General features: G+C 37.4%; 1 protein-coding gene across 1 annotated transcript in view; it reads right to left on the bottom strand.

The window, feature by feature from the left end:
• Nucleotides 1-11,256, bottom strand: part of LOC106869272 (uncharacterized) — a 66,507-nt gene that overhangs the window by 1,093 nt on the left and 54,158 nt on the right. Inside the window, exons 24-34 of the mRNA XM_014914944.2 lie at nucleotides 10,192-10,439; nucleotides 8,527-8,710; nucleotides 8,105-8,260; nucleotides 7,387-7,569; nucleotides 6,845-6,950; nucleotides 5,781-5,883; nucleotides 4,922-4,964; nucleotides 4,233-4,263; nucleotides 3,032-3,228; nucleotides 1,931-2,039; nucleotides 564-797 (exon numbers count right to left, since the gene is read on the bottom strand). Coding sequence (XP_014770430.1) covers nucleotides 564-797; nucleotides 1,931-2,039; nucleotides 3,032-3,228; nucleotides 4,233-4,263; nucleotides 4,922-4,964; nucleotides 5,781-5,883; nucleotides 6,845-6,950; nucleotides 7,387-7,569; nucleotides 8,105-8,260; nucleotides 8,527-8,710; nucleotides 10,192-10,439 — 1,594 coding nt within the window. The remainder of the gene's footprint in view (nucleotides 1-563; nucleotides 798-1,930; nucleotides 2,040-3,031; nucleotides 3,229-4,232; nucleotides 4,264-4,921; nucleotides 4,965-5,780; nucleotides 5,884-6,844; nucleotides 6,951-7,386; nucleotides 7,570-8,104; nucleotides 8,261-8,526; nucleotides 8,711-10,191; nucleotides 10,440-11,256) is intronic.

Here is an 11,256-nt window from a genome sequence, read left to right as displayed (position 1 = left end):
TGGAAGCCTAGTACTTATGCTATCGGTCTCTTTTGCCGAACGTTACGGGGATGTAAACACACCACCATCGGTTGTCAAGCAATGGTGGGGGGACAAACACAGACACGCAAACACACATACATATATATATATATATGACGGGCTTCTTTCAGTTTCCGTCTACGAAATTCACTCACAAGGCTTTGGTCGGCCCAAGGCTATAGTAGAAGACACTTGCCCAAGGTGCCACGCAGTGGGACTGAAACTGGAACCATGTGGTTGGTAAGCAAGCTACTTACCACACAGCCACTCCTGCGCCTATATTAGTTAAAATATAGAAAACATTCAATATGAATGATGGTAATATCAAATAATAGATAGATGTCTCTCTGTATGTGTGATGGGCTTCCGCATAGTTTCTGTAACAAATTCATTCTCAAGGGAGACCTGAAAGTTCTTACCATTTTTATTCCAAATGTAAACACAGAGGGAACTCACAGATATACGTGTTTGTAGCAAATGACAGCAACTGAAAGCATAAACCCTATGAAAATGCATTGGAACTCGAGATTTTGAATACTTACAAGCAAGGAACTGGTGACTGAGTTTTGTGAGAGATTTCTGGAGTAGTTCTTGATCATATTTTTGCCAACATTCCAAGACAGAAAAGCACTTTTCTCGAAGAGATAGATCAACCCGTTTGTCAATGTTTTCCTGTGTTTCTTCTGAAATACCCAGATATGTGGCCAGTTCCTGCCATCTGATTGCCAGAGCTTTAGAACGGCAAAGGAAATCAAAGAATTTCTTTTTCTCACAATCTGCAAAAAAACCATGGAATTTATGCATTCAATTAAAATATTGATTTCCTTCTCGAACAAAATTTTGTTAACCCTTTAGCATTCAAAGTTTTCTATCAAATGTAAAGCTTATTTATTTACATTGTTTTAAATAATTTAGACATTATTTTGTAGTTCTGAGATTTCAATAAGGGGGTTATTGCATTTTTAAAAGGACAAATTTTGTAGGAAAATATGGCACCTATGATTGATAGATACCATACTTTTGTAAAAAGTTGCATGCCCATTGCTCTCCATCTGTCATTTCCACGATGTTCTATTGGGCCAAAGAATAGGAGAGACAACAAAATGGTATCTGTGTGCTTCTGACAACATAAACACTGGTTCTATATTTAGAGATGAGGAATTATGTTCATTTGATGGCTATTTGTCCTCATCTTGTTTGTTGTTAACACGTTTCGGCTGATATACCCTCCAGCCTTCATCAGGTGTCTTGGGGAAAGTTCTCATTTCTAAGGTATTTTTCGATATTATTATTCAGGTGAGAAGAAAAATACCTTAGGAATGAGAACCCAGGTTCGAAATTTCCCCAAGACACCTGATGAAGGCTGGAGGGTATGTCAGCCGAAATGTTGTGTTAACAACAAACCAGATGAGGACAAATATCCACCAAATGTAAATAATGTACATAAACACCAGTGTTTTAGCAAGACTGGTACGTGATACCATGCCACTTTCTCGCACAAGTGATAGCTAATCTCTAAGCTTAAGCACATGATTGATATTTATTCCATCATCATAATTATTTGATGCCTATGTTTCCAGTTGCCATGGGTTGAATTTTCTGACAGGTTCTGATTGGTTTAAAGTCTGCTTTGGCATGGGTTCTACAGCTGGGTGCCTGCCCTTCTTAGCACCAACCACTTTACAAGTACTGAGCATTTTTCATGGCACCAGCACCAGTGAAGTTGCTGTGAAGCTTGCAAAACTTAGATCCCTGAATGGGGTTACATTAAAGAAGGTGGCGATTTTATGCAATGGAATGAAGGGTTAAAGTGTGAGAGAAACAAAGCAAGGCCCTGCATAGATAGCTGCTAGTTATTAACAAAATCTAATTAATTATAAATATTAGAAAAATTTTCCTGAATGTTTACCAGAAAGAGCTGTTTGACACTTGTGACTGTACTCTTCTGCTGTTGTGTTTAATTGTTCAGCAAGTTGTTTGTAGCCAAGGACTGAGAGAGCTGAAGTGAGGGGTTTTACCTGAAATGTTGGAATTTTTTTTTTTAAACAGTTTCAGTGTACAAGGGGTTACACAAAAGTAATTGGAAACATTCTCTGTGGGATAAAACTGTTGTAGTTCAGGCTTCTGCCTTTAGAAGCCAGTTGATGTGACCCTCAGGCATCAGTCTGCCCTCTGGCAGCATTGGATGTAGTCCTACTGCCATGTGGTGCATCTTTGTTTAGTGGTGCTTCTCCTTTGTTCATTGATTTTTGCGACGGCTGAAACAAAGGAACAGCCTGCTTCTGTAAAGTTCTGTTTTCTGCTGGAGAAAACAGCTGTCGTGCTTCAAACAGCTTACAACAATGCTGCCATGAGCAAAACATAAGTTCACAAGTGGTTTTCATACTTTAGGAATGGTCACTTGTCGCTTGAAGACCAACCTCATTCAGGGCGACCGTCGACATCCCGAACGAATGAAAACCTCACAAAAATGCATGAACTGATCTTGGAGGACCGTCACTGAACAGTTGACAAGCTTGTTGATATGATTGGGGTGCCCTGGAGCTCCTGCCAATGAATTTCCTAAGCAGTTGATATTTATGTCCATGAATATATTTTACCATAGCATACCACTACAAGAATTCCTCATTCAATCCATGCCAACTTTAAAAAAAAGTGGATCTGAAAACTTATTTAAAAATGAGAGATTTTATATAAGAACCAGAGACCATCTCAGACATATTGGTACCAAAAGAGTTAAAAATGGCTTTGACCTTTAGCATACTGTAGCTGCATTGTTACCGTATAAGTTATGTCCCCTTTCAATGCGACCCAGTGCACCTGCAATTATAGAGGGAAGTTCGTATGGCACCATTATGCACTTATGTGTGCTAAAGGTTTAAGTTATACATGTGTGAGTGTGTGTATGCGTGTTTATGCATGTATATGTCTGTGGTGGAATGCTTTTGATGAAAGATCTACTCAAAGGAAGCTAGCCCATGGTTAAACAATAATAGCTATAATAACTGACCTTATCGCTTGTAACAGGTAGAGAGTTATGCCATGCAATTAACATGTTGAAACAGGCCACATGAGGAGCTTTATCACTGGCAGTTGTCTTTATCCGTTTCATAACCAGCCCAGAGACGTTCAGTTCTTGTGCCAGAAGTTGCCATTTGTTTCCAATGGCAGTTGATACTTGCAGAAGGAAATCTTTGTTAACAGGATCTTGGAAAGTAGAAAATGGTACAAATTCATGCTTATATATTCAGGTATTCTTCTCCCATGTACATCTTCATACACACAAAAATGTACATGCACACATGCTTGTTCACTCACAAAAACACATACATATATCTACATGTGTGTGGATATATATATATATATATTTATATATGTATGTATGTATGTATATATAAATCAAAATATACTGTATTATAGATCCATTTCAGCCAAACTTGCCAATTGGTTTCACACTAGATGTTAGGTTACAGGGCAGTTAACTAACACACATGATACTCTTCAGAGATGGCAGGAAATAAATATATGTATATCTGACTGGCACTCTGTCGCTTACGACAAGTGTTCCAGTTGATCCAATCAACAAAACAGACTGTTCGTGAATGAGAACGTGGCTGAGCACTCCATAGACACGTATACCCTCGATACAGTTCTCAGGGAGAGTCATTGTGATACAAAATGTGACACGGCTGGCCCTTTGAAACACAGGGCAGAGGACTACTCATTTTTGCCAGTTGAGTGGAGTAAAGCAATGTGAAATAAAGTGTCTTGCTCAAGGACACAATGTGTCTCCAGGAATCGAACTCATAACCTTACAATCATGAGCCGAATAATCTAATCCCTAAGCCACATGCTTTTATACACACATTCACGCACACACATATTATTGGCTGACCAATCGGGTTTTGTTTCTCATCCTGCAGACTGACCCCTGAAACCACCCTCTCATCAAGCAGACTTTGTAGGGTTTTAGGGTTTGCTCACCAAATTCGCAGCCATGAAAAGATTGTTCTAGTCCACCTGGTTACTAGTTGTAGGTCACTAGTTATCAGATCTTTGCCCTAACACACACACACATTCACACACAATCTCTTTATCACACATACACTCATACACTAGAGAGGGGGATGGTGGGAGATTAATGTCTGGAGTCTTGAGTATCTGATAAATTCTAAAAATAGATTATATTCTTAGAATCAATGCCATCTTACCTTTGATACATTGCAGCTGTTTCTGCCAGTCCTAGAAATGAAATAATAATAATAATAATATTCTTTTCTACTAAAGGCACGAGGCTTGAAATTTGCAGGGAGGAGACTAGACAGTTACATCAGCCCCAGTGTTTCACTGGTACTTAATTTATCAACCCCCGAAAGGATAGAAGGCAAAGTCGTTCTTGGTGGAATTTGAACTCAGAACATAGCGATGAGTGAAATACTACTAAGCATTTTGTCCAGCATGCTAATGATTCTGCCAGCTCGCCACCTTAATAATAATAATAATAATAATGATGATGATGATGATGATAATGATAATAATCCTTTCTACTATAGGCATAAGGCCTGAAATTTGGGGGGAGGGGCTAATCGATTACATCGACCCCAGTGCGTAACTGTTACTTATCCCAAAAAGATGAAAGGCAAAGTCAACCTTGGTGGAATTTAAACTCAGAGAAAAAGTACAGATGAAATGCCTTGAATCATTTTGCTCATCATGCTAACGATTATGCAAGCTCGCTGCCTTAACAACAACAACAATGATAATAATGATTATTATAATAATAATGATAATAATGATAACAAGAAATATTGTTTCTCTCAGTACGTGTGTATGTTTGTGTGTGTGTGTGTGTGTGTGTGTGTCAGTATCTGTGTGTGTGTGTAAATATATGCATACTCACCCACAGTATGTGTGATGGCTTCAACATATATACAGTTTCACATCTGGATTGAAATAAAATAAAATGATAATTGAAAGCATGCATGCATCAGATATAAGTATCGTATTCATAAATATTATACATACATGCACCACACACACACACACATATATATATATGACAAATGAAAGACAGAAGATGGAATATACAAGAATTCATTATTAATCATGACAATTGTTTCGCCACATCGATCCCTCATGAGTAAGACACTCAACAGCCGCTTCAGGATGTATCTCATTGGTTGATAAAGAGACACAACTTATTAGAATAAGAGTTCCACAATGTAACATCTTGTTTTCTAGAAAGAAAAGCAACCAGACGGAGGAAATATCTTCATATATATAGAAGATCAAAAATAAAATCACAGATGGGAAAAAACAGAAGCGAACATGCAATCCAGCGAGAAAAGTATTAAAAATAACCGTTAACAAATATGGATGTATAAACGCCCTTGGGCAAGCTGCATGGTGGAAGTACATTTGTCCCAGCTTTTATTTTTGATTTCTAATTACATAAATCCACTCTTTTAGGATTAACACTCACAGTGATAATTCCTTATTTTTGGCCTAAGGCCAACAAATTTTGAGGGTAGAGGTAAGTCGATTACATATAGCCCCAAAACTGAACTGGTACTTATTTCACCAGCTCTGAAAGAATGAAGGGCAAAATCAACATCAAGTGGAATTTGAATTTTGGACATAAAGAGCCGGATGAAATGGTGCAAAATATTTTCTCCGGTGCAGTAATTATTCTGCCAGTTTGCCTTAACAATAAACACAGTAATAATAAAAATAATAATAAAAGACAAACAAGATCTTACTTTGAGGGTGGCTTTATCTTAAAGCTAATTCCTTGGTTTTGGGATATCTGAATGGCTTCCTCAGTCCATTGTGAGGAACGGTTCTTGGAATACAGCTGCAAATCTAGAAACAGAAAGTTTAGTTTATAGTATCAAGATTTTATACAGATGTGGGGTGCAAGATTCCATGCAGATAAAGCTTTTTACTGGTACCAGCCCTTTATTAAGACACTTGACAACTTGTCTCAGCTCTAAGTGGGTTTTGTTTTCACTCACACATGCACCACCACCACTATCACTACCACACAAACCGCACACATGCATTTAAGGCACAGGAAAAGAAAGAAGAAATATATATATACAATCATCATCATCACACCTCTTCTCCACTGTTAAGGGAGAAAGGAAGAAAGAAAAAATAAGAGAAGGAAAGAAACCCGATCGTGTTTAGTTCCTAAATGTTTTTACTAAACATAGACCAAATAGTTGGTCTTGAGTTTCATTGTATTGATGAGCTCCAACGAGAGCCAACAGTTGCCAGTCAAAATTCCATGCACGTGCACACACAGATGTATATATACCATGTCTGTCCTTGGCTGGCCTCAAATCTCACCTGCGAACCCATGGAAAACAAACCTCACCCAGCTATTCTGATTATATGTCTGTGCACACGTTTGAATGTGGTGTGTGCCAGAGGGTTTGCAAATCCAATGGGGGTCTTAAAAGACATGTTAGGATCCACAATGAGCAGAACTTACTTGCAGGTATTGGTAGTGCAAATCAGAGGTGCAATCTGTGTGGGTGTTTTTTCAAAACACTGTCTGGTTTAAAAAGCCACATCAGACGCCATGAAAGGGCTAAGGTGTAGATGCAGGAGGTGGTCAAACTCTGTTTAAGGAGTAGACAACCACCACCATATATATATATATATATATATATATATACACAACAAACCAACAAGACAAGTTGATGTTGGTAAGAATAACAGCAACAGTAACAACAAGATGAGAGCAGCAGTAGTAATGAGAACAATACTTCTGTGGCATTGGTTGAAGAGATGGGTTTCTTTGTGTTGGTTCACTTACCTGGAAATGTAGTATTGCTTGTAGTGGAAAAATGGACGGTGATTGGTTGCTGTAAATCTATGTTGAAGGTGAGGAACAACTGAGGTATCGGTTGGTAAGGGTTTAACTAGAAGAAAACATGGTCACAGTATTAATTTTATGCGACTAATAATAATAACAACAACAACAAAAACAACGATGACAATGACAATAATGATGATGATGATGATGATAATAATAATAATAGGTATGATAAGAAAGGGATATCAGAAACGTAGATTATATCCCAGGAGAACCATGGCTCAGAGGAATCCAAAAGATTGTGCTGACAAGTACTGCCAACATCCTTAGAAAAACCTGTATTGTATTACATGAAAATATTTTGCTACTAGTCCTGCCACTTCCCCTCCCCAAGCTTTCAGTCACACTTTCAAGCTTTCATGCACACGTACTCACACACACACAAACACACACACACACACACACAAAATTCATGCTTTCAAATATACATGCATACACACATACATACATATCCAAGTCTAAGAGATGAAGATATATCTTACTTTAAGTCTTAGGACGATCTTCTGAGAGAGACTTGCTTCTAGTGGGATCATAATGGAGAGGTTTGGTTCCAAAGACGAGACCAGCTTTGTGCCATGAAACAGCCAGGTTTCTGCTCTCATCCGCTTGGTGAGAGCAATATAACAGGGTAGCTGTCTTATCAACTTCTCATCTTCGTAACTATGCTATTGTTGGTGTTGTTGTTGAGGATGTTGATGTTCACCATAAAAACCATGGTGGTGGTGGTGGCGGCACAGGTGTCAGAAGTATCAGAGGTGATGCAATGTGGAACAGAAAAACAAGAGATTTGTGGTTACAGCATAGATATGTAAGAAGTTTGTATGAGATGTATGCGAGGTGTAGGTTGGGCAGAAGGCTTTTTCAGTTACTGGCTGGGAAGGAATTGTGTGTGTGTGTTGTGGAATGAGTGGCAACAAGCAAAGGTTGAGTAAAAGCTAAATTATTAGATTATTAAACGCTATTATTAAATATTTGAATGGGATAGATAACAGTTATATATATTACATATACATATATATAAATATATATATATAAAATGCATATATTATATATATATATATAATATAAATATATATAATATATATATATAAACATATATCTATATGCACACACAGAGATACATATGCATATACATACACAAGCATGTATATATATACACATAATATCTACTAAACAAAGATCGTTAACTGTTTCTCATACCTCTTCTAAATGAGGAGACATCACTTCATTGCAGTCAATCATATCATCATCATCATCATAATTTGACCAATTAATTCCATCACTGCTTTCAATGAGTTCACAGCAGTGATATTGGTGAAGGGTTTCATGACAGAATGATGTAATCTCTAAGGTTGACTGTAAAATATACAAGCATAAAAGACTACATATACATACATTGGGAGAGAACATACATATACATACATTGGGCGAGAACTCAAAACCACATGGTTACGAAGCAAATTTCTTAACCACGCGGCTATGACCACCCCTATATAATCATACTTGTGTTTTAATCACTGGTCTCTGACCAAGAAAATATCACTGGACCAAATTAATAACCCCTTTTTGTACAAGCTTAACTGATGACTCCTGCAGAGTAAGACTAACTTAGTGATCCTTACCTGGTCTACATTACAGGTTGTTGGTTGACAAATCCAGACGACAGGACCCACAAACTGGGATTGTTGCATTTGTGGTAACATCTGATATTTTTTATCAGTCACATCATAACATAATATTTCAGGAACTTCATTGTGGCATTTACAGCATACTTTCAGAACTGGGTCCTTATATTTCCAATAATACCTGTTTTTTTTTTTTTTGTATATGTTTGTTTGTTTATTTTATGTATTGTTTAATTAGTTATGTTCATTTTTCGTTTGTTTGTTGTTTTGGAATTTTAAAAAGAATTAAAAGAAAATTTTTAATTAGTAACAGTAGGAATTATATAGGACAGATAATAATGAAAAAATTATATATAATTTATGGATGTAAAAATAAAACTTTCTGTATACCGTTTCAAGACTACTAATTGGAACAAATTCCTTCCTTCACTGACATAGTTGTTAGTCATTGTATCAGCCCCAGAGAGACAAAAAGCAGAACTGTTACTGGTATGGAAATTGAACATAGAAAAATGAAAAATTAAACTCCCATATTTGAAGGCATATAAAATGCAATTTCTGCCCCAAAACGGTTTTTAAAATATCATCTTGGATCCTATATGCAAAGTTGGGCCTTTATCATTGTGTTGAGTCAAATGTTTTGCCATGTTAAGGCGGCAAGTTGGCAGAATTGTTTTGCACACCAGGCAAAATGTTTCGTGGCATTTCATCCATCCTTACTTTCTGAGTTCAAATTCCACCGAGGTCAACTTTGCCTTTCCTCTTTTCGGAGTCGATGAAATGAGTACCAGTTAAACACTGGGGTCGATGTAATTGACTTATTCCCGCCCCACAAAATGCTGGCTTTATGCTAAAATTTGAAATCAATATTTTGGTAACTTATTTACCTTATTTATCAAGTTACAAAAAACGCTGCCTTGCATTCAACAGAGAGGCCATCGTTTTGCACCATGTGAAACCGATTTTCTACCAGTTCTTTGTTCCCACGCTGATACCAGTTCTTGTTCTTCGAGGTGAAGAACTCCTTCACTGAAGCTTCTGTCCCTTTTTGGTTGATGAAGCATTGCAGAGCACAGGAAGTGAACCGTGGATCAGAACATGTAACAATGCATACTTTAATACATTACAAACTGTTTTTCCCAGAATACACATTGCTGAAAAGGAAGTTGCACCTAATATGCCACTCTTTTATGCCATTAAATATAGTAAATATAATAAGGTATTTCATGCACCGGTTTACCATATTTGCTTCTTCACTGCTTCTATATGCCTATGATGCTTAGATATACAAAACACTGATGGGGTGGTCACAGCTGAACTCTTCTTGTCAAAGTCTGCTTAGTCAAGCCTGACCTGGAGTTAAAACTTCAGTTTTTAAATTGGCAAAAATTGCTTTGGTTCAATGGTAGAACACCTATCATATTTACAGGAGATGTAGGTTCATATCCCATGGGCAGCCTTCAACTTTTTCTAAGCAAGTGTCTTTTTAACTTAATATTTACATGCTATTATTTATAGCTGTAAATGCTTCAAGACCCACTGTTCCAAAACTAAATTATTTAACATTCTCTTGAAGTTTATACATTTTTATGATGTCTATGTCAAAAATAAAATTAAGCAAATTTTTAATATCTATATCGTATTAAATGTTCCTGTTATTACCAAAGTGTCCATGATGTTCCTCCATTGCAGATCTTTTTAACTTCCAATTGGTTTCCTATCTGGCACAGGTCTGTGAAAACTGGCTGGAAAAGCTTCATAGCATCACTGGCACCGTGTAATTTGGTCTGGACGCTTTCAAAGTCAGGTTTCCTGAGATGCATATCCAGATAACAATTTATGTATTTCTTCAGCAGCATCCAACTTATTTCTTCAAAGTCACTGATGGACTCACAAACGAGAAGATCGAACTGAAAGTTTGTGAAAAAAGGAAGTAACATTAGTCAAATTAGGAGAACATTAGGTAGCATTGGCATCACCGATATCTTGTGAGTGAAGGAAAACTAAACACTAAACTCCCAGAAATAACGAATTGGTGGTGGTGGTGGTGGTGGTGGTGGTGGTGGTCTTGGTAGTGGTGGTAATGGTGGTGATGGTGGTGATGATGATGATGATGATGATGGTGATGGCAATGATGTAACACAGGGTGGTGGTGATGATATAATACAGGACAACAATATTTGTACTTCAATCAAAATATTCTGCTGCGAATTTATTCTACTCCAAGATGGTAAATAAAATATTTTGGTGAGGGCTTAACTCTTTAGCATTCAGATTAATTTATCAATTGTAATGCTTTATGAAGTATCTTATCCTTTCAAAATTTTGAAGCTGTGATTGTTTATTTTTAGAATGACAGACATTGTAGGTTATAGTTCTATATTTAAGAGATGAGGAATTTGAGGACATACGTAAGCTCGCAAGGAATGAAGCCAGTATGCTCCGTTGGATGTGTAATGTCAATGTGAATACCCGTCAGACTGTAAGTATCTTGAGAGAAAAGCTGAACATTAGAAGCATCAGTTGTGGTGTGCAAGAGAGACGATTGCGCTGGTATGGACATGTGGTGAGAATGGATGAGGATAGCTGTGTGAAAAAGTGCCACACCCTAACAGTTGAGGGAACCCGTGGAAGAGGTAGGCCCAGGAAGACCTGGGCTGAGGTGGTGAGGCAAGACCTTCGTACATTGGGCCTCACCGAGGCGATGACTACTGACCGAGACCTTTG

This window comes from Octopus bimaculoides, chromosome 13 (genome assembly GCF_001194135.2).
Source record: "Octopus bimaculoides isolate UCB-OBI-ISO-001 chromosome 13, ASM119413v2, whole genome shotgun sequence".
Taxonomy (NCBI): Eukaryota; Metazoa; Mollusca; class Cephalopoda; order Octopoda; family Octopodidae; genus Octopus; species Octopus bimaculoides.
The sequence above is the reverse complement of the archived record's forward strand: the minus strand, read 5'-3'. Positions and strand labels throughout refer to the sequence as shown.